This window comes from Capsella rubella, unplaced genomic scaffold (genome assembly GCF_000375325.1).
Source record: "Capsella rubella cultivar Monte Gargano unplaced genomic scaffold, Caprub1_0 scaffold_5, whole genome shotgun sequence".
Classification (NCBI taxonomy): domain Eukaryota; kingdom Viridiplantae; phylum Streptophyta; class Magnoliopsida; order Brassicales; family Brassicaceae; genus Capsella; species Capsella rubella.
In genome coordinates, this window is record NW_006238919.1 from 5988318 (window position 1) to 6011917 (window position 23600).

The 23600-nt window shown below is 34.0% G+C and overlaps 7 protein-coding genes across 7 annotated transcripts; 3 read left to right on the top strand and 4 right to left on the bottom strand.

Annotated features, from left to right (window-relative positions):
* The first annotated feature begins 1529 nt into the window (after window positions 1–1529).
* LOC111830630 lies at window positions 1530–2006 on the top strand. Its single transcript, XM_023783116.1, has one exon. It carries the CDS (start codon window positions 1530–1532, stop codon window positions 2004–2006), a length of 477 nt encoding a protein of 158 aa, XP_023638884.1.
* Window positions 2007–2648: 642 nt separating this feature from the next.
* LOC17886437 (ALBINO3-like protein 3, mitochondrial) lies at window positions 2649–7163 on the bottom strand. The gene is made up of 14 exons (XM_006290804.2): window positions 6824–7163; window positions 6517–6623; window positions 6216–6343; window positions 5844–5915; window positions 5604–5705; window positions 5399–5455; window positions 5086–5151; window positions 4578–4625; window positions 3821–4000; window positions 3679–3734; window positions 3459–3576; window positions 3278–3364; window positions 3088–3197; window positions 2649–3006 (listed from the first exon to the last, which is right to left on the bottom strand). The coding sequence occupies exons 1-14, from the start codon at window positions 7153–7155 to the stop codon at window positions 2850–2852; spliced, it is 1620 nt and encodes a 539-aa protein (XP_006290866.1). The 5' UTR covers window positions 7156–7163; the 3' UTR covers window positions 2649–2849.
* Window positions 7164–8083: 920 nt separating this feature from the next.
* On the bottom strand, window positions 8084–9105 carry LOC17885534. The gene has a single exon (XM_006293005.2). The coding sequence runs from the start codon at window positions 8730–8732 to the stop codon at window positions 8172–8174; it is 561 nt and encodes a 186-aa protein (XP_006293067.1). The 5' UTR covers window positions 8733–9105; the 3' UTR covers window positions 8084–8171.
* A 1129-nt stretch (window positions 9106–10234) lies between these two features.
* On the bottom strand, window positions 10235–10928 carry LOC17885471 (protein BIC2). The gene has a single exon (XM_006292001.2). The coding sequence runs from the start codon at window positions 10812–10814 to the stop codon at window positions 10458–10460; it is 357 nt and encodes a 118-aa protein (XP_006292063.1). The 5' UTR covers window positions 10815–10928; the 3' UTR covers window positions 10235–10457.
* Window positions 10929–14413: 3485 nt separating this feature from the next.
* Window positions 14414–16494, top strand: LOC17886729 (putative F-box/LRR-repeat protein 19). Its single transcript, XM_006292876.2, has 3 exons — window positions 14414–14457; window positions 15248–15652; window positions 15843–16494. The coding sequence occupies exons 1-3, from the start codon at window positions 14414–14416 to the stop codon at window positions 16333–16335; spliced, it is 942 nt and encodes a 313-aa protein (XP_006292938.2). The 3' UTR covers window positions 16336–16494.
* A 1500-nt stretch (window positions 16495–17994) lies between these two features.
* On the top strand, window positions 17995–19782 carry LOC17887459 (putative F-box/LRR-repeat protein 19). Its single transcript, XM_006292442.2, has 3 exons — window positions 17995–18065; window positions 18544–18926; window positions 19119–19782. Exons 2-3 carry the CDS (start codon window positions 18562–18564, stop codon window positions 19609–19611), a joined length of 858 nt encoding a protein of 285 aa, XP_006292504.1. The 5' UTR covers window positions 17995–18065; window positions 18544–18561; the 3' UTR covers window positions 19612–19782.
* Window positions 19783–21081: 1299 nt separating this feature from the next.
* LOC17885762 (ABSCISIC ACID-INSENSITIVE 5-like protein 1) lies at window positions 21082–23062 on the bottom strand. The gene is made up of 5 exons (XM_006292904.2): window positions 22969–23062; window positions 22056–22891; window positions 21867–21938; window positions 21737–21766; window positions 21082–21521 (listed from the first exon to the last, which is right to left on the bottom strand). The coding sequence occupies exons 2-5, from the start codon at window positions 22878–22880 to the stop codon at window positions 21435–21437; spliced, it is 1014 nt and encodes a 337-aa protein (XP_006292966.1). The 5' UTR covers window positions 22881–22891; window positions 22969–23062; the 3' UTR covers window positions 21082–21434.
* Between the last annotated feature and the right edge of the window lie 538 nt (window positions 23063–23600).

Below are 23600 nucleotides of genomic sequence, written 5' to 3' on the forward strand. Positions count from 1 at the left end.
CTGATGGCCGCTAGAACTCGACTTCGAGATTGAGCTAAGCATGAACAATTGAAGAACGATTTGGTCGAGCACTCTAAATTTTCTCGCAATCAAGTTTAAATTTTTACTGTACTTTATGTTATAATTTCTATCTTATAATTTATCTCTTTTGTATGTTTTCAAATTCTAAATTTGCAATAATTATAAGATTTTCTTAAATTACAAATTATAAATTTATTTAATTTTTTAAAAAATAATTTTTTTCTAAGATACCCAACTTAAGATCCTACCTATAAACACTTCTCAAAACTAAAAACAAAATTAAAACTCTTAAATTCTACTTTTTCAAATTTAATACTAAATTAATGTAAGATACCCTAATTAACATACTACCTATAATGTTGCTCTTACTATCCAACCTTGATGTCACAAACTCTGATATCATTACCGATTTTCATTTTAGGACAGTTCAATTTACGTTAGCTAGGTACTTTATAATAGTCGAGTCTCTTCTGTACACTGGTAAGCAAAAGACAATATGAATATACGATTGGTTTAACTGATGATTACCTCAAACAGAACGACCACAAACCTCCTTAAGGCAAATAATCTTCTCAAGAAACACTTTAATGTGACTTCATTACCTTTGAATCTGAACCTAAAGACGAGGATGAACCTAATCCATACAACAAGACAGAAGCATAAGAATTAAAAGCATTGGTGACATCAAGAGGAAAAGCAATGGAGAACAAGGAGAGAGTTAAACCTTCGTTTTCGATTTCAGTGAAACGGTATGTTGAAATGATGTAATGAGTACAATTTTGACTCCATAACACATCTGCAGCATCTTCTCAACAATAAACCCTTTGTATAGTTTTGGATGAGACTTGAGCTGTTTTAAGATTTCTTGTATAACACGTTTATGACAATCAAAGGTTTTATTTTTTTATACAGTTTATACATAAAACTTTCATTGGAGTGTTTAATCTATTTTAAAAATAAATAAAAAAATTTAAAAGTTTTCCTTTTATTTATATTTTATACTTTTTAATTATATGTTTTTATAAACTTTTCCATTCCCATATTGTCTTAAGTTTCCTTTTCCTTTTCTTTCATGGAGTATTATTTTCCTTTTCCTAAACTAAACAACAAGAGAGAGAGAGAGAGATGGTACCTTTAAAACCAAGTTAACTCGAACCCTTCACTATTATTTAAGTCTATGGTATGTGAGATCGAGTGAGAGTTCTCTCAAATAACTTTTGTTTCTTTGAATCACAAGATCGTTTTGGTGAGAGTCTCTTTCAGTTCTTTTAGGTTTAATCGTTTTCTTATTCCTCATGATGATGCGCCATGGAAGAATGTCTCTGGAGTTACATAAATGGTGTAGTATGAGATTCTCAGCAAGACTTGAGCAAAACGCATCTGTTATTTCCAACTCTGCTAGTGGTGCTTATATATCACATGAGAGCCTTAATGATCTTTTTTCAATCTCTAATCTCATTGATTTATATCGTTTCATAAAAAGGACTGCAGAATTGATCTCAATTATCATGGACGAGAGAGAGAAAGAGGAAAAGGCAGATTCTGTTTCCGTCTCGAATCTTTTTAAACGTCATTGTCATATGGTATCAAGAAACATTACTTGTTCTCCACGGCTTCTTGGAGCACATGATGCTGTTAAAGCACCCCTTGTACCCAAACTTGAGTTTCTTCAGTTCAAAGGAGCTTCAAGCTTCTACAATGATTTCGTTAGAGACCTTTCACGGGAAGAAGAAGAAGAAGAAGAAGAAGAAGCTGATGATATAACCGGAGATGTATTCGTTTTGAAAGCATTAGGTGTGCCTCAAGAGTTGTTAATCCCATTGTTCAACTCCAATACCTTAGGATCTGTCAGTGGCAAAGGAAAATATAGAAGAGCTATCAAGGAAGTTGTTGATAAGGGTTTTGATCCGACCACATTGAAAATATTCCAAGCTCTGCGTATTAGGAACAAAACAGTAGAAAGGAAAAGTCAATGTCTACTATAACAAAGGTTAGGCATGGCTGTGGGAGACATATGGGATATGTTTGATAAAGTTCTGTCATTGCCTTTTTTTTTTTTTGGTCAAAGTTCTATCATTGCCTATGTGGCAAATTTATACAAAAATAATGAGGGAAATAATATCAAAAGAAGAAAAATTACATGAAAAAGCTTATGAGTAAAGTTGTGTATGTTACTTGTTCATTGAATCATTGCCTTTTTAAGTTTTGAGTTGTTGTTCGGATTTGGATGTGGCGAAAAATACCCGAATATCGTTCACAAGCCGCAGATTTTTGCAGATTCGAGATGAAAAGTTGGCAGCTTGATAAATGGAACCAACTTGGCTTATTCAACTTCTTCTTCTTCTTTTTATTCGTCTCCTTCTCCTCCTTTGTATATGAACCTGTCACATCCTCATATCTATACACTTCTTGTGCTTGTCTTCTTCAAAGAAATGAAGGTCTAGTGTAGTTTTGGCAAGCGAATCAAATTACAATGTAGATTAGCCTGTCTGCGCATAATCAGAGTAGTAAAAGGTCGACGAGACTCGGCGTAATCGAGCTAAATAGTGCTACAAACCGTCACAATCACATGTATAGGTAATTGAGAGTCTTAATGGTTTTGTTGGATATGACGAATGACAATGAGATTGGTACCAAACCCTTTATTATTGAAATGTCTACATTGATATATACCGAGTATGATCTTATTTTTGCTATTACATGGTATGTGAGCCGGTAAAATTCTACATATGGTTAAGAAAAAGAAAAATAAGAATAAATGGTGCAACCCCAAAATAAAATCAGTAAAGGATGGAAGGAAAGAAAACATAGAGAGAAAAAAACAAAAGTTATGAAGTTTTGTGGGTAGAATCAGATGAAGAAGAAGTGAGAATGGTATCATCTTCTTCGCATTGTTTCAATAATTCACTGAAGGATGGATCATAAGCCACCACTCTTCTCAAATACTTTGCAGCTTCCTCTCTCCTTCCTTCGTTGAATATAGCACTGAACACACGAGAGATGATAAGATGAACACATTACATAAGACCAAACACTTGAGAATAGTTAACTTGTTAATCTTTCTACCTTGAGTAGAGAACCAATGCGTCCAAGTAATGAGCTTTGCTCTTGGGGTCGTTAGGCTCTTCCATGTTTGCTACTCTTTCAAGGTGTGTGATTCCTTCTGATGTCTTTCCCTAAAGCCATGAGGGGACAATTCTTTTGAGTATCAACGTGTGTACAAAGAGACAGGTCAAAACATTTGTGAATAACGCACCTGGCGAATGTTGGATACACCTGCCCACTGAGATGCAACAATTAAAAGATCCACTTCTTCAACTTCTGTTGGACAGGCATCAAGAAGCTGAGAGGATCATAATTACCTCCGCTTAATATGGTTATAGGTTTCTTACCCAGAATGTCATAAAGAATAAGATCAAAGAACATTAAAATTTCACCTTTGAAGCAGCCTGCTCTAAATACTTAGCAGCTTCAGCGAACTGGTCTTTCTGATATAAAGCCTGGCCAAGAATAACCATAGCTTGAAGATATTCTGGATCCTTTTCTAACGCCAATCTGAAAAAAACAGAGCTTAAGTCACTGGAACAGCCACATCGACAAATACAGATCCAAGAAACTGCTCTTCGCAATGTGAAGAAAACCTAGCTACATAGATACCTTAATAGCGGAATTGATTTTTCTTTGTGCCCTCCGGACAAGTATTTGGCAGAAAGCTGGTAGGAAAAGCTGTTAGCATTAGTAACAAAGATGTGGAAGATTAAATATTGTTCAAACATCCCAATCCATGACATCGACTTACAGCAACCAACTCTTTAGGGGTTAAGTTATGCACTGAGACCAAGCGTCCTTTCGAGGATGAATCAGTGTGTTGCGCTTCATTAATGTTTGTCAATATAGGATTTCCAGCCTCTTTATGAACATTGTCTTTTCCTTGTATACCCAACTTAGCACTGACAACAGGATGGTTAAGGATTGATTGCTACAAAGCCAATGCACTATATTAGAGAACCAAAGGGTACTTAGATAATTATTGTAATAGAAGAGGTAGATACAGACCATAAAGAACTAAGAAATAAAATTAGATTATTTTGCTCATAAGTGCTAGATTCCAAAATTCTAATTTCTCTGATGTAAATTCTTGTCTACCCACCCATAACCAGCATAAAGGCCAATCTCCCTAAACAGAGTAACTAAACTTTTAACTAATTACTACAGAGTTATCAGTATCTTAGGGTCAACGTCTAAGATAAGCTTTGGATCCTCAAGTCAAACACCCACATCATTCATCCTTGCCACTATATAATGGAGTTTTTCCTTTACATGAATTCAAGATTAGGAACACCCTAAATAATTTTTTGATTGCCCAATTTTTCACAAAACTCTTCATCTAACCAATTTAACTATGATCTCAAGTTTTTTCTCATTTCAAGACTCTCATTTTTTGGTCCAGAGTAAGCTTGTCTCAATAGATACCACATCATACAAACCATAAATTTGACACCATCAAAAGAAGAACACCATTTGTAGATCTTAAGAGTGAAATCTTTAGAACAAACCTGAGCTATGCTGAATGACAAATTGGTAGCCCAGTAGAGCAGACTACCCTGAGAAGTAATTATGAGAGAAAATAAGAGAAGAAATGAAACTTCTGAATAAAATACAGTATTCCTAATAGAAAGAATGGAATGAAAATGGCTGTCCCAGGGAGTAATAGTATCCTGAATTTCTGAGAGCAGTAGCTCTTAACATAACTCATCAGGACAGGCTGACACTAGGTTTACAATGGAACAACAAATGACTCCAGATTAGTAAGATGGTCTAGTTTGAATGGCAAAGTTTCAAGATCAGTCATTAACACGGGTTTAAAAAAGGATATAAGTCAAGTATATTGGAGTTTTGTGTTCTACGAAAACTTAGTTGAAGGACCTTACGATGAAACAGTATCAAATTTAATCAAGATAATGGAAACGAATGTCTGGACTAGAACCTCTTTGAACCAAAATAAGCGGAAACAGGAATATGTGAGATTCACAAGGGGGAATATGATCAGAGAGATTACTCTACCTGAGGCATTTGGAATGAAAGAAAATAAAGAGCAACTGTCAAAAAATTAAGAAATGTCTTGAAAGCCTGCAGAAGAAAACAGCAACACCCATCAATTGTTAACTATGCATAAAGAACATTTATGATATTTCCTTTTTCAGTAGAATTTGGTATTTTTACTTGATGGTAGGCAACCAAGTCTCAGTTACTTTTTAGACCAAACAGTTCATCGAAGTATATATTATCAAATAGAGACTTCCTATCCCGCCAGTTTACCAAAAAAAAAAACTAGACTTCATATTGTCAAACTGCACAATAAAGTTGAAAAACTCACTTTTGCCAATTCCGCGAGGTTTTCAACTTTGTTAACTGAAGATGCTGTCAAAGTTATCTGCAGGAAAATGTATATATATTTCAAACATGCAGGGATACAGAAAATAACAGAAGTATAGTTCAGCAGAAATTATTCTAGTTGATGCGATGTGGCATAATTTTTACTTAAGGTATCATGATCCAATAAGAGAAACAACAGTATATACCTGTGTGTTTGTGTAATGCAAACCAGCAATTAAAAAGGGGAAAAGTGGACCATAAAGACCATTGGGAATTTCAGTCAAATTCTGGAACCATAAAGCTCCTCCCTGCAACCAATGAAACAAAGGATTCTATCAAAAGGAGAGTGTGGCAGAAGACATCTTCCAAAAAGCATAATAGAAGGCCAAATATATAGCTTCAAAATATGCTCATAAGTGATCCCAATATACTGGCTGGCAACTTACCGAATCAAATCCAGGATGATGATTAAGTGACATTCTTCTTATGCTAGTTATCCACAAGAAAAAACATGAAATCTGCAGGAAGAAGAACGGAGAGAGTTAGCCTACAATTTCTTTCCACTCAAAGAACCACATTTCATCTCACGCGATACAATATATTTACACTCACTGAGAATGTTACACAAGTGGTAATAACTAAAAGACGCACTAATAACACAAAACTAGCCATCTAAGACTAAGCTCCATAACTATGGTCTCATGATTCACTAGTGGAAGAGTCAACAGGGCTACGAATCTCGACATTTCTACAGAACTATAAGTGGCATGGAACATCAGATTACTTCTAGTTCCACTAGAAGATATATGAAGTATCACCTGGATGGAGAAATAAGCAGGAACCCACAAAACCGAAGGGCACCCAATAGCCTTTCTTTCCTTCCTGAAAAGCTTCCATTGATCAATAACACTCCTTCCTGAACCCTGTGGAGGCCAGAAAGGCGGTACTACAAAAACAAAACTACCAAATCATCAGCATCTAATCATTATCAAGTGAACAAAAGATTTCATTTTGCCAATGCTTTCACAACAACCAATGCTAAGTTCTACCATTATTAGCATATTCAATCCCAAATAAGATTCATAATTTAAAGAAACAAACGGGCAAACATATACTCACACTTAGGTAAGAACTGTGAAATCCGTTTAGTTTGCTTGCGCTGCAGAATCAGTACAGGAAGCAAAGCTGTTCTGAAAGCCACAGTAGACGAAGCAATCACTACCCACCTGACCTGACCAATTCATCTGAGGCAAATTAACAAAACTAATAAATTTCGCAAACACACACAAACTCCAAACTAAAACAAGACTCTTGATTTGTCAATTACTATGTGAAAGCTCGAAACTTTCCATCAATTTGAATTGAAACAAGCAGAGAACTAATCATACGACATAAACCCAAATCAGAACTAAGTATAGTATTTTACCAAGGCAATCCAGTAAGGTCATGGTATGAATCAAGCAACGAGATCACAGGTCGAGTCAAGTAATCAAAGTTTGACACACTAGCTCCGATCAAATCATTGCTTAAGTCGCCGAACTCTAATCCATGACCATTGCTTACAAATCCATCGATTGAATCGTCTCTGAGTCGAGTCAGCTCAGAGTCCATGTCAGAGGGAGTGGAAAAGAATCGGGATTGGAAAAGACCGAGAGAGATCGACGGTTGTGCCGGAGCGGAGACATGGTGAGGAGAGAGAGAGGAGTAAGTGTGACGAGATCGGCGGAGGTGAGAGAGTAAAACCCTACGAAATGCCATTTACGGTGATGATGACTGTACGGTTCGTTCTTGATGTATGAAAAAGTCACTCTGTTTTCGGATTTTTTTTTATTTTTTATTTTTTATATATTTTTGACATTTAACTGTTTTGTATTTGTGAAATTGAAAATTCTAGTATGTCAATCTCATTATTGAATTTGATTTGTAAATTATAATTATGTGTTATTACACAGTATTTAAAGATATTGAAATTATGTGTTACTGTATTATTGAAATATGAGGTACGTATTCTTACAAATTGTTTAAAAATATATACATATGTAGACAATTACTCAAAATTAGTATTTCTTATCAAAGTTGGACATGTTTTGGTCACTGTTACAGAATACTCAAACCCTTGTCAATATATTTTATATACTCAAAAAAAATACTTATATATACTCAAAACATCGTTATTAACAGAAATGTTTATCATTGGAAGCTATAAGCATTGTTGAAGGTCTAGTTATTGCATTGTTAGGCTCTGAATGCTAACGTCATTTGGTTGCGGTGCAGTGACCCTGATGAATGATAAGGTGATTTGGAAGTGGTTCATTTCATATGTGTGGAGAGTGTGATTAGTGTTACTCAAAATACAAAAAACTTCAAATCACGATGTTAGTTAATCGCATTGCTCTCAAATCACATCGCTCCCGCAATCGAATCTAAATCGCACTTGAAACGAATTACCATTTAGTGAAATACTAAAAGCATATAAATTCTCCTTTTGTTTCTAATTAATTCAATTGTTAGGTTTCTGCACATATTAGAAAAATATATAAAAGTTGATTATATATAAGCATCATTTTTTATAATTTTCTATAAAACAATACATTTTGAAACCTAAGAAGTTGAAACAATCTTGACTTTTTTCTCTTGAAAATTGGATTAATTCAAAAATAAGGAGTAATAATAAAGAAAACTCAAGAATTCAAAAGACTTTTTCAATTAACAGAAAAATATTAACCGCAACCTAAAAATTGGTACAAATTAACTGATCATTATATAATCATAAATCAAGTAAGAAAGAGATCCATCTGAGACTTATTCTCTTGACCAATAACATCAAGAAACACAGGATCAACGGTTACAAAACTATCCACGTGTACCCTAAAACTATGATCCCACCACATAACCTTAGCCGCTCCTTCAATCGTAAGCTTAGCCTCAAGTTTCATCTCTCTCTTCGCCACGTCAGAAAAGAACTGCCGCGCGTGTTGCGCAAGCTCCATCCCGTTCAGACGCGCCGGTAGCCGGAGAAGCTGACAAGATCTCGCCGGCTGCGAGCCAGCTTTGACCTCGGCCGAGCCAAGAACCGTGCCATCGTAGAGGATAGTCATTGTGGTTGATGAGTAATGGATTGCTGCGATGTTAGGGTTTGTTACGTGTACTGTAAGCATTAGCTCTGCGTCTAGGACAGGGAGGTTAAGTTTCAGTGAGGTTAGGTCTATGGAGATAAGGTGGAACGTTGGATCTTTTGGCTTGGCGCTTAGGAGTGAAGCTGCTGCTGTTGCTGATGCTGCTCCTATTAAAGCTGAGCTCCAGCTCCATTTTAGCTTTTGGTCTCTAGATCCCATTTCAAGATCTTACACTCTTTTGTTCTTTGTAGCTTGAGGTGGAGGAGGAGGAAGAGGAGAGCAACTTTGATTTTGGATTGTGCCGACCAGAACGAGGAAGCTATCGAGATTGAGAAGATTGAAAATACTGAAATGGCCTTGAGTTTTATTGTTGCTATAGGAAACGTGACATGGGTGTTTTTGTCATTCGGATAACTAGTTGTGTTATTGTTCGAGTGGGTGAATTTATATGGTTCTAAAGTATCTTGAAACAATCACGGACCAAACTCACATCTAGAGTGAGATAATATACTGTATTGGCATATATAAAGTTATCAAGAGAAATGTTCGTTGGCATATCTAAACAAGTCAAAATCAAAAGAGAATGCATTAGACAGTATTAAAATGTTTTTTCATTTTGTAAAATCTCTAAGCGAATAGTAACATCAGAAACGTGAAAGAGTAAAGTGACTCGGAGTTGTTGGCTCTACCTACTATATTTTTTTGTAATCTCCTTTAGGAATAAAGCTAAGGTGATCATTGGTCCGGTGCTTCGGTTCGGAGGAAAGCAATTTCCAGGGTGTGATGGGCGAGTACTGTGTAAAGGCCAGGGTACACATTCACCGCAGCATGATGATCCGTGATTATAGTAGTGATTTCAACTTCATGCTCCATCCAATTCGAAGTAACCACGACTAAAAGTAACTAATTTTCTATAAACATCTAAGCCGGATCAATTAGTAGTAACCACCAGGTGGTGGGCTAGTGGTTCTATTTTGGTGGAAGAGTCGCCATGTTGGTACAAGACAGGGATCGATTTTTCCCAAACCAAAATTGCTAACTTTATCTCTTTGTCCACATGAGTATGGGAATATTTTTTCCTCAGTGATTAGTCTCGGATCCTTCCAAAGGTTTAAGGATTTACCATGAGTTATCAAAAAAAAATCAGTTAGTAATCGCTCTTCTTTTTCATTAGTTGATTCATAAAGAATAACAAAATCGTCATCGCTATGTCTGACATCTTTTGCTTGCATTCTTTAGTTGAGTGGATGGACCAAACTTTTTGATTTCTAAGTTGTACTTCCATGTTTTGGTTTTTTTTTTTTTTCATAAAACCATTTGATAAAGATTTATAATCATCGATTTTAGGTACTTAGCAAATCTAAAGACGATCTAGAAAACTACGGTTCAAAATTCGATTTTGTTTTCAACGATTTAAAAAATTAAGTAGGCATTAAAGAATCATCAATAATTGAGAGTTTGATGAAAACATTGAAACAAAATCTAACGGTTGATTACAAAATAACATGATAAGAAAAGGAAAAAAAAAAGGTATGAAAAAAGCTTGGGAAGAAAAAGAAAATTTTAAAGTACTATAATTATCACAAAAGCAGACTTGCATGTTATCACAAAAGCTTGAATCCTTCACTATACAATATCCCAATCAATCTCTCTTAATTTCAATAGCAACTAAACTAATCATCCAACCCATGTTTACAAAATTAAACTATATGATAGCCACACACACACAAAAAAAAATGTTTATCTCACCGGCAGTTCCATTTACAAATCAAATCAATTAGACAAGTAGTACTATATGGAAACTTTGAATAATTTGTATCAATGGTTCAAAAATTCCAAAACCAATGTGAATAAGATAATTAAGGCCGTATCTAATAAAACATAACAAAACCAAGATGAGAGAGTATTATTTGCATAAACATTTCTCTAAGACAAAATATAGAATCAACAAGAACTCTCAACTCTAAGGCGTTGAGGTCTACTTCCTCTAGCACCAGCATCATCTCCAGCATCAGCCATTAACGCAGCTCTAGCAGAAACAATCTGACTCGAAGTAAAAGAAGCATCAAAGGCTGAAAAATCCATCCATCCCATAAGCAACCCTTCTTTACCCCAACTGTCCGGTATAGGAACTTTTCCAGCAACTTCTTCTCTATGTCTCTTAAGCCTCTCACGTCCTGACAACACTGTTGTCTCAGGCAAACATGTCTTGCTTTGTTTCTCTACCGATATATGATCTTTCTGAGAAGATCTTGGAGAGTTTGGTTCCTTGGTTTCTTCAGGCAAATGGGTGTTCTTCATTTTCTTGAAAATCTTTGGTTTTGCAATAGAGAGATTTTAGTGGTTTCGACGTGTGTGTTGTGTATATAAGAAAAAGGAAGAGTTAAAAGAGAAGAGAGAAAACAATATACAAGGTTGAAAAGGAAGGAGAGAATGTGACAGAGATATGTGGTGGCCGTGTCTTCTTGTAGGATCACATATATTAAGTATTACCATTCTATGGTCTTTGACGTTTCTACGTCTCATGAGTCGCCATGACATGTTTTTTTTATTTTTTTCTTTATCGGTTACATAAAATGTTAAACGTCGAAAATATTTAAATATATTTCTGTTTTAAATTATAAATGGGCAGATGTAATGTAACAGTTTGTTGATTATTATATGTACATTAATTTCAGGTTAATTATAGTTTTTGTATTTTTATATCTATATATATAAAGTTACATTTTCTCTCTTCTCATTCCGCCACATCAGAGCTACATCATCCGCCACATCATCAACTTTTTAAAAAAAAATTATTAATAATCTCAAAAGGGCATGAGCTTGAACCTTGAGGCCCAACGGTTACACAACAATCAAACCGGTTAAGGAAGATCGGAAAAATGTCGGATACACGAATTTGAAACTGGATAGTTCAACATCGTATACAACAATCAAATCGGTTAAGGATAAATCGGAAAAACATCTAGTAGAACCGTTGTTTACAAGAGCAACTCCTTTGCAGCTATGCACCGATTTTGAAACCATTGCCCGGAGTACACAGATTTAAGCATAGGAAGAAACCAAAAACAAGGCAGATCCCAAAAACATCTATCATGAAAATAGAATAACAAAAATGACACCAGTAAAAAACTAACAAAAAACGTTAAAGAAAATCATAATATAAATTAAAAATTCAAATATAAATTATAAACCTCCCGCGCGCAGCGCGGATCAACAACTAGTATATATATATATTTCACGGTAATTTGTATTCTTGTCTGGAAATGATTGGTAAAATTAGAATTTAATTAAGGTAGCCACTCTTGCAAACACTAGTTGTTTTGTCCAAAATAGATAAAAATATACTTTAGGCCAAATTTTGTTATATGTATATATATAATGTGTTTTTTCTTCCTTTTTTTGTTAAAAAAATTTGTGTAAGGCCACATTTTGACATACCATCATATTTTTTATGTAAAATTAAATGCACGGTTAACAAATAACTTGCTATGTTTACACATTTTTAATATTGGTTTATTATTTTGTGATTTTTGTTATTTGTTTTGTGGGTAAGTTAATTACATTTTGTCACAGTCTATTATTTATGGACACCACATGCATAACAATAATAATCAAAACATGTCGTTTTAAACATATATGTTCATATCTTAAAACAAAATGTTTTAGTACTTTCGTTATAAATTCATTATTTTTTTAATAATTTATTTGAAAGATACATATTGTTATATTATATTATTTTTCAATTGATATGTGTGGCTTTGCTACATCCTAGATATTTTTTTGGAGCCTCTCTTCTCAGATCTTTCGTTATTTCCACTTTGGGAAGAAAACAACGTAGCAAGAAGAATCAATTTTGTCTCTCCTTTACGTCACAACTCTCACACGCCATGAAAGTCACATTTCTCTTTTTCTTCTTCATCAGTCAAAATTTTGAAGTTTCAAAACATATGAAAACATTCTTTATACTTCAAGAAACTGATAATGTTAATGTTAACGCAAATACATATCTTTGGAAACATATTTTACGTGACTTTGAATACTGATAATGACACAAAACACAAAAAACCATCAATCTATGTAATTAGTTTCACTTAAACAGTTAAACAATATGATTAGGTTTCTTTTTTTTCTTTGAAATAATATTGAGGATTGGGTCCATATGTTAAAGCATCAAAATCAAAAGGTTGCATCGTAACTAAGCTTCATCTCTCTCCCCTGGCGTCTAACTTAGCTTCATCTCTCTCTCTCCCCTGGCGTCAACTTCATTTGTAAGCCACAAAACAAGATATATTGCAACTTGCAATAGCATCTGTCCACTCATGTTGTGATCATACTCATAATTTCTTTTTGTCGACTGAAAGCAAATGTGTGAAAACTGACAATTTCTTTAAAAGAATAAAGGAAAATATAAGGTTCGATGAATTTGTTCGTATGTAACACAATAACCAATGCAAATTTATTAACTAACTAAATAAATATTTACTATTAACTAGCTAATACAAAATTCTTGACTAACTAATAAAAAACAATTTATACTGTAAAATTAAACAATTTAACTAAAATTGAACTAAGAATGACAAATGAAACAAAAAGGAAGCAATATGCAAAAGACTACCACATTTGTAAAACAAACAAAGCGAGAAATAAGCAAGATACTAGGCAATAAGTAAAAAGTGAATCCATGTGTAAAAATATTTGATTAGGTACCACAAAGAGATGGAAGATGGAGTTTCAAACAACTTGTAACAATCAGTGATCCTTGTGGAATAAACACCAAACAAGAGAAATCTCTCTTTACTAATTATCCAATTATCTACTTTTTCAACAGCAATCGAATGATTAAATAGCATTAGTAACCTATTTAGTCACTATTATCCTAGTCAACATTTTTCAATGACAAGGAATGAAAAGCTCTTTCGGTTCGGGAATTTCATCGAACACTTTTGGGACGTGAAGTTACTAAGACTATATTCAACATGATCAAGGTTGATGAAGCATAATTAATGATCTCTAGTATGGAAGCTAAAACACTCTAGCCGTAAAATCCATAACCCAACTCCTAATCAAATTAATCTATAAAAACTAAAAGACTCCTAAGAGACTAGTCACTCATGATCATGAAGACACAAAGCAATGGGTTTGAGGGGTGTCAAAATGGGTTGAACTTAATGAGTCAACCCAAACAAATCGAATTCATAAATCTAATGAGTTGGAAATTTGGGTATTAATGGATTGATGGGTTAAAATGGGTTAACGAGTTTAGTGAGTTGGGTTGTAATGGTTTGGGTTGAAATGGTATAGTGCATTATCTATAACCAAACCAATAAAAGTTGAACAATCTTAAATCAAAAAGATAAACCAAATATAAACAAATCAAATGTCTAAACCAATTTTATCAAACCACAAGCCTAATTTAATTAGATCTCTTCCATCAATCTCTCACAACCTAAAATTTTCCGCCAAAAACGTGATTCTATCTTTTTCCCACCAAAAACGTGATTCCATATTTTTCCTGCCAAAATCGTGATTTTGTAATCTTTCCGCCAAAAACGTGATTCCATTGTTTCCTTCCAAAAATGTATTTCTAAAAGAAAAATTCCATGTCGACCCTTCAACTATCATTGTACCCAGTGCCGGCCTGTCACATATGTCGCGCAATACAAAATAATTTTTTTTCAAAGGTTTTATGGATAAAATTTAAAATTTGAGACCAGAGCTTAAAATTTCAGAAAATAAAGCCTATTTGTGAAATAATAAATAGATAAAATTTAATCATGTAGAACATAAATTAAATTTTGTAAAATATGGGGCTTAATTTTGCAAAACCAAAATATTTTTGGGGTCTATTTTCTTATTAAAAATGCCAAAAAATGGCCCAATACTAATGTTTTTAAAAAATGGGTCATGGGCCGGGCCTGATTATACCTATAAATACTACAAGGTACAATGTGTGGAAGGACATCCAAGGTTTTCCGGAGAGCATAACACCAATAACTTGTTTCGTCTAGACACTCAACATATCTAAGTACACCATCCATGAATTCCTTCTTCAGTTACAAGCCTTGTTTTACGATCGATTAAGCGTAACACAAAACCCTCCCTGTAATTTCCTAAGTCATGGGTTGTAATAAAAATATTCCTTTTCTTAAGGTTTCAATTTAAATTTTAACTTGCATTTCCTCTCTAAAAATATCTATCCTACAATCTCTAATCATGTTCTTGCAGAGACTACTTCTACCCAACTGGTCCAAAATGGTTATTTTCCAAGTGTTATTACAAATGGTATTGGGCTTTATTATATGTCTACCCTATTGTATTGTAATAGAGTACATTAAGCCTTTTTAGTGTATCTTCGTCCCCCTTATGAAACCCTAATCACTAGTTACAAAAATTTCCGTCTCTCCTTCTCCTATCCGTGCGGCGACGCAAGAGGTAAATCTTTGCCTTTTCAGTACCTTTTTTAAAATTCTCTTATTTTCTCCGGTTTATCGAGATTACTGAATTTCTTAAGACTTTGTCCGGATTTTTTTGTTTGAAGTAGAAAAGAAATCTACATATTTTGGTTCAAGATCTTTTGAAAATTTCAAAGTTAAAATTCTATTCCCAATATACAGATCTAAATTCTGAAGCTTTACATGATTTTAGCACCTTTATTTTTAAGCTAATAAATTCTTAAATTTTTGTATCAACTGATTTCTCTTTTATTTACTTTGTTGTTGTTAAACTTAAAGTCAAACTGAAAGAACTCTATTTGTGCAAAGCTTTAGATTTCATGGAAGTCAACAACGACATAGCAAATTAAAAATGGGATCAGAACTCAACCCAGATTGGACTGAGTTGACTTGGGAATGTCTCATCAACATATTCTCACGGTTGAGCATGGAACAAAGGTGGGGTGGACCTATGTTGGTTTGCAAGACGTGGATGAACGTGTGCAATGATCCGTTGCTTAACTCGGTCTTCGATCTCGAGACTGGGTTTCTATCTTCCATCGAAACGTGGAACTGGTGGACTTCCGAATTTGCGGAAAAAGTGGACTCAACGCTCATGTCTGTTGTTGAACGAAGCAAGGGTGGTCTCAAAGAGATTCGAGTGAGGCATTGCACAAATGAATCTCTCTTTTATGTGGCTGATAGGTAAGTCTATGGATAATTCTTATATTCTTGATTCCATGAAAGATTTTATCGAATTATATTATAATGTCGTCATATATTAAAAGTCTTGAAGTAACATATAAGGTACATGCTTCTTGATAAATTAGTACGTCGAATTTGAAAATATTCTAAATATCTAACCACATTCCATGTTCAATGATATGATTTGTAGATGCCCTAATCTTGAAGTACTTTCGGTTAAGCACTGCCCAAATGTTACAGCTGAACCAATGAAGATGATTGCCTTAAAGTGCCCTAAGATCATGGAACTTGATTTAAGCTGCACTTATGCAATAAGTCATGAGTGTATGGTAATGTTTGGTGAGAATTGCAAGAATCTTCAGGTTATGAAACGAAACAATGTGCCTTTATCCGAGGTCTGGATGTTTGAGTCTTATGAAAACTACATGGCGAATCAACCTATCTTTACTCTAGTGAACATTGATGCTCATGCGATTGGGTTTTACATGCCTCAGCTTAAGCACCTGGAGGTTCGATACTTAAAAATGAGTGATAATGCTCTTGCTTGTATTTGTAAAAACTGTAAGAAATTAGAGTATCTGGACTTGTTCGGGTGTCCAAACTTGACGATGAGCGGTGTGATTAACAGTACCTCGACTTTGAAGAACTTGAAGGAGCTCAAGATGCCGGATTTTACAGGTTAATTATTTTCGTTAATTTCCTATGGTTTTGTGTTAATGCTATTTTTTCTTCTTAGTTGAACATGTCAGTTAAACTCTTCTTTTGAGGTTTCCTTTACTTTTTCTTTTAGTTGGACAATAAATAACTATTTTCATTTGTAATAAGATGATTGGATTATATTATTTTGTCCGCAAAAGTTTATATTTTAAAACCAAGTGGTTGTGGTCTCGCTAGTGGTTTTTTACTGAGGAGAAGTTGCCATGTAGGTCTAGATCACGAACCAATTCCTATCAAGTGGAAAATTTACTAAATACCTCTATTGCCTATTCAAAATGGTGTCATATGTAAGGCCCATAAACACCTGGTGATTAGAATACTCGACAATTACACTTCCAGATTGGTTGGTGGTCAAAACCTGGATCACCCCTAATTGAATTTGAACATGTCAGTTAAACTCTTCTTTTGAGGTGTTCTTTATCTTTTCTTTTAATTGGTTTTTATTTTGACAAATTGGTTTATTCTTTTATTGTTTAAGAAATATTTAGAATATATTTCTTAACTGACGGCCAGTTAGGTACGTGCGGGAGAATGTAAAAGATTTGTTTACCGACCTTATAAATCAGTATGAGATATTTCTCTGTGCTTTTTCCTCACTCGCATTGTTCCCCCAATCATTTCCTGGAAAATCATCAATCCTGAAACTATTTCAGCATAAACACGCTTAACTGTGGAGTTCTCTAGGGATGTCTAACACAACAAACGATATGTGTACTTTTATGACAAAGATAACCAAATCAATTCCTTTAAACCGCTTCGCATATACTGCCATATTCCCGACACCGAGGTGTTACATTTTTAATTTTTAAATTTTAATTTTATTGTAATTGTAATCATTACAATTGTATTTATAAATGTATTAAATATAAATTGGAATTTAAATTATGAATGCAATAAAGTTAATTAAAATCGTAACTATAGTTCTTAATTTTTAATTTTAATTTTAAAATTAAAACTATAACTGCAATAGGCTCGAGTGTCTCACTTTTTGAAAAATTAAAAACATAATAGCAAAACAACGTCGTTTGTCGTACACAATGCCACTTCACTCTCACATTATGACTCTGTGTGAGCATCTCCTCTCATCTATGATACAATTTTTTAAGTATAATTGTCATAATTTTTGTCTTCTTTCTTTCATCACTTATTTAAACAATGGTATAGTTGTTTTTCTAGCTAATTATCTTTGTTGTGTGTAATCAGTTCATACTTCTATAAAGAGTAAGCGTTTTATGTTATAAAACCCTTAAAGAAAATGAAATTCCAAAATTTTATTTCTATCCAACTGACCAAAAAATGAACCTGTTTGAAGTTTGCATTGGATTTGTTATATGTCAAATCCATTGTAATAAAGTACACTATACTTTTTAATGAATCGTTGTCCCCTTTTCGCTACCCTAATAACTAGTTGCACAACTTGTAGTGTGAATCAATTCATAGTTGTAGGAAGGGTAAGCCTTTTATGTTACAAAACCCTTCAAAAAAATTGATGTTCCAAAATTTATTCTATCCAACTGGCCCAAAACGGTTTATTTCAAAGTTATTTACAAATAATATTGGGCTTTGTTATATGGGTAACCCATGTAAGAAAGTACATTAAGCCTTTTAACGTATCATCGTCCCCCTTTTGAAACCCTAATTATTAGTGGCAAAAATTTCCGTCTCTCCTTCTCCACCTGCTGCGGCGATGCAAGAGGTAAATCTTTGCATTTTTCTGTATATTCTAGAATATTCTTGTATTTTCTCTAGTTTATCCGGATTATTGAATTTCTTTTGACTTTCTCCACAATATTTGTGTTTAAAGTAGAAAAGAAATCTACAGATTTTCGTTCAAGATGTTTTGACAATTTTGAATGTTAAAATTATATTCCCAATATAGAGATCTAATTTCTGAAGCTTTACATGATATTTGCACCTTCATTTTTCAACAAATAACTAATAAATTTGTAAAACTGTATTGTCAACAGATATTTAGGTTATTATCTTTGTTTTTTGACTGAATGTAAAATTGTAGTATAAATTTACAGAAAAACTCTATTACAATATATGTTTCATAGAGAACTAAGAAGGAAACTAGACTGAAAGTATTTTTGTATTTTTTCTTTTCTAATTTCCATTATATCAGAACAATTAACAGTCTCTCTTTTATTTATTTTGCTGTTGTTAACGTTAAGTCAAACTGAAAGAACTCTATGGAAGTCATGGAAGACATAACAAATGCAAAGAGGGGATCAAAACTCGTCCAAGACTGGACTGAGCTGACTTGGGACTGTCTCATCAACATATTCTCACGGTTGAGCATGGAAGAAAGGTGGAATGGACCTATGTTGGTTTGCAAGACATGGATGAACCTTTGCAATGACCCGTTGCTCAACTCGGTCTTCGATCTTGAAACTTGGTTTCTATCTTCCACCGAAACGTGCAACCGGTGGAGTTTCGAATTTTCGGAACAAGTCGACTCAATGCTCATGTCTGTTGTTGATCGAAGCAAGGGTGGTCTCAAAGAGATTCGAGTGAGGCATTGCACGGATCAATCTCTCTTGTATGTCGCTGAAAGGTATGTGTGTTTGGACAATTCTTACATTCTTGATTCCAAAAAAAGATTTTTATAGAACTATATTATAAGATCGTCCTACATTAAAAGTCTTGAATTAATATATGCTTCTTGATAAATTACTATGTCGAATTAAAAGTAGTCTTAGTATCCGAATATCTAACAAAATTCCATGTTTAATGATATGATTTGTAGATGCCCTAATCTTGAGCTACTTTGGGTTAAGCATTGCCCTAATGTTACAGTTGAATCGCTTCAGATGATAGCCTTAAAGTGCACTAAGATCATGGAACTTGATATGAGCTCCTCTTATGCAATAAGTCCACAGTGTTTGGAAATGTTTGGTAAGAACTGCAAGAATCTTCAGGTTGTGAAACGAAACTATGTGTCTCCATCTGAGGTCTCGATGTTCGAGTCGTATGAAAATTACATGGAGAATTTCCCTACCTTTATTATAGGGAATGTTTATGTTCATGCGATTCAGAGTTCCATGCATCAGCTTAAGCACTTGGAAGTTCGATACTTAACAATGACTGATAAAGCTCTTGCTAGTATTTGTAAAAAATGTCCAAAACTAGAGTATTTGGACTTGTTCGGGTGTCCAAAGTTGACGATGGATGGTGTGATTAACAGTACCTCGACTTTGAAGAATTTGAAGGAGCTCAAGATGCCGGAGTTTACAGCTTGATATTTCGCCATTAATCTCTTCTATGGTTTTGTGTTAATGCTATTTTCTTTTTCTCCTTGGTTGCATTTGAACAAGTCAGTTAACTCTTCTTTTGGGGATTTCTTTACCTTTTGTTTTAATTAGACAGCAAATGATTCTTTTAATTTGTGAAGAAAATGATTGGATTAATATATTTTCATTCACAAAAATTTATCTTTTAAAATCAAGTGGTTGTGGTTCAGCTAGTGGTTTCCTCTTGAGGAGAGTTGTCATGTAGGTCTAGATCATGGATCAATTCTTGAGGAGAGTTGTCATGTAGGTCTAGATCATGGATCAATTCTTTTCAAGCGCAAAAATTTACTAAATCACTCTATATGATTAGTCAAAATGGTGTCATATTTCAGGTCCATCAGAAAATCCGGTGATTAAAATATTTGACGGTTACACTAGGGGATTAGTCGGTGGTCAAAATCCGGATCACCCTAATTTAACTTGTACACGTGAGTAAAACTCTTCTTTCGGATTTTCTTTATCTTTTCTTTTAATTTGACAAAAACTCTTGTAATTTCTAAGGAAATTATTGGATTATATTTTATTGGTCATAAAATATATTTGTTAAACATAAGTGGTTGTGGTATAGCTATTTTGAGGAGTAGTTGCCATCTAGGTCATTCAAGGCCAATAGATCAATTCCCTTGAAACGCGAAATATAATAATCACTCTATTGGTCTAGCCTAAATAGTGCCATATTTTAGATCCATCAGAAAAACCGGTGGTTAAGCTAGTCGACGGTTACACTAGAGGATTTGTCGGTGGTTAAAACCCGGATCACCTTTAATATGTCAGTTAGACTCTTCTTTTGAGGATTCCTTTATCTTTTCTTTTAATTGGTTTTTATTTTGAAAGCATCATTAATTCATTTGAATTTTGTTCACAAAAATTTATCTTTAAGGGACTTTGGTCTGGCTAGCGGTTTATTCTTGAAGAGTTGCTATGTAGGTCTAGGCTATAAATCTATTTCTTTTAAATGCATAATTTAATAAATCTATTCGACTAGTCGAAATGATGTTTTATTTTAGATTCATCAGGAAATCCGGAGGTTAGGCTACTCGACGGTTATACTTAAGGATTAGTCCGTCGTCGAACCCGGATCACCACTAAAGTTTTTTTAGACTAGTTTACACTAAGATTATATATAATAAGAAAAGCTATATAATATTGTGGTCTTTATGTTTTGAATGCATGAAATGATGGAAGAGTGGATTGTATATATATTTTTTTCTTGAATAACTAAGAGGTTTTGGGTCGAATCACATACATTTCTTGAATAACTAAGAGATTTTGGACCGAAACACATACATCCTCTTTCACCCGAGACCTTGTTATATAGTCTTGCCCCAAATGCTCAAGAGTGGATTGTATTGTTATGTAGCATTTTCGGAAAATTACTATGTGAGAATTAAGAAGTACTGAAGATAAAATATTTTCAGCTTTTACAAAAACACAATGTAGTCTCTTCAAATTTTATTTTTTATCCACACTCACATTACAATACATGATCAAAGGATCCAATTACAAAGATTACAAATGCAATTTTAGAATACGAGACAAAGACGCAAACAACACACATGGCCATCCCGGAGATACGTTATATGACTTATGAGTATAATATATGAAACGACATGATCCTTATATACAAACCCCAAATTTTATCTCAACATAAAATATAGAGATATAAATATTTATTTTATATATGTTGTATAGATATATAATAAAGTGACCAAATATATAAATATTATATGCAAATTACACAAACTCTCTCATATGCCTCTCTCTTAATATATCTACCACCCTGCACTAGCCATCCTCCGAATCTTTCTCAGTTTGTCTCCACTCTTCTCTTTTGTCACTTGTTTGCTTCTATTTATTATCTACATATATAAGCCATTTCATTAATTAGTTATCTTCCAAAACAAAACACATTTAATTTTGTAAAACTATTTGTTACATAACGATATTGTTACTACTTTATAAAACCCATGCAAAATCATATAATATAAAGTCAACTTTGAATCCAACAATTTTCACACATAAAATCCAAAATAATGTGTTTTGATAATTCGTTAAGTAACTGTTTTAGTATTACCTCTTGTCTTCTCTTCTTCTCATTATCCTCCTACCAATAAAAAGGTATAAAATATAAATGGTTAATATGATATTATTTTTCTTTAATACATAGTTATTATGACATTTTTATTAAAAAATCAAGAAATTACCACAGTTTTCTTCAGCTTAGTGTTCTCTTCAGTGAGGTTGTTCAGTTCCAACTCCAATTCCACAGTATATGCCTATTAATATATCCAAAAAGAAATAAAATTGCAAACCGGATTTAACCAAATGACATTAGTCATGTTATATACAAAATGTAGTTGCTATAAAATTTGTGGTTCATAACTCCGACTTACTTGTCTCCGGGCACGAGATCGAGCAGCCGATTCGCGGTTTTTGATCATCCGTCGTTGTCTCCGCTCCATCAAAATCTCCGGTGGACCGTCAAGGATCCGTTTCTTGATCCGGAAAGAATCTACACCGGTCATATACTGGTTATTACCCCTACCATTCCCGGTCATACAGCTTGCAGAATCTCCCAAAACCGGATAATACTGTCGGTTCTCACTATAAACCGACCGGTTATCACCAAAATTGTTTTGGTTCTGACATTGTAAACCGACTCCGGATCCAAACTCCGGGTTATTATTATAACCAAAGTCAGAACTAGACATCCTCATCGTTGTCTTCAATGGTTCTTGCACAACACCAGCCTTAACAAGAAAGTCCTCAAGAGTGATCTCACCAAGTGTTTGTTGCCGGCGGATATCCTCGTCGGAGTTCTGTCGGGAAGCTGACGACGGCGGATGCTGTTGCACACCGTTTTGTATCTCAAGCCAAACCTCATCAACAGTTTTCTTGCACAAAGGCACGGGAAGAGACAACGAACCTTGCCGTGGCAACACCGTAGGCTTCTCTCCCTCATGGTGAACCACACTTCCTCCTCCGTTGTTGTTGTCGTTCTCTTCAACGGTCGTCCACAAGTTCGCTAAGAACTCATCCATGTTCATAGCACCAAAGCTCTTACCACTTTTCATCTGAATCTCGTCAAGAGTTAGCGACAAGATCGAGTTCTGTCTCCCGACCGGAGCCTCCTCAACAGGTTCTTGCATAAACGCTTGCGGGAGTTCATGGTTGTACACATGAAAGGTCGAAGTCTCCGATTCAAAAACAGCCGACATCGTTTGAACACCTAGATAACATGCATTCACATATGAGATAAGTTTATACCAAAGTAATAATAATACAAGAAAAGATAAGTTTTGTTACCTTGAAGGAAGAGGAAGAAGAAAGGAGAGAATAGTTTAGGATTGTGTCAGTGGAAACTGATACTTATAAAGTGAAGAAGAGGCGGAGTCTACAATGGTGTAGTGTAGATATATATATATGCATATGCAAATGCATGCATGCGAGTGAATATTTATTTATTTTTTCATTTTTTTTTAATTAAAACACGTTTATTGAAGTAGTAGTGAAGAAGAGAGTGTAAAATTTTGTAACTGACAAAAGCCAAAAAAATAAAAAATATTTTTGACATTTATTAATAATGGTACGTCGAATCTGGATTACATTATTTTTTTGCCCTTTTTCGTATATTGATTGACACGTTCATGACACTTGTCTAAAACGTTCTGCTAAAAATTCTTATTCTGAAATTGTTATCTTTGTTGTTTTTTTACTCATATACGGATTTGTTTTTTTTTACCTTGTAGCTCATTGGCCAATCACTGAATCGTATTGTAAATTTTGTTTGAATGTTTGATATAACACAATAGTTTAATATTTTCAAGTTCTTACAGTATATTTTCTACACGTTTACAATATATTTGAAGTGTTTTTTATATTACAATATGTTGTACTCGACGCAGGTAGTATCTTCTAGAAGTTTGTTTTATAACATG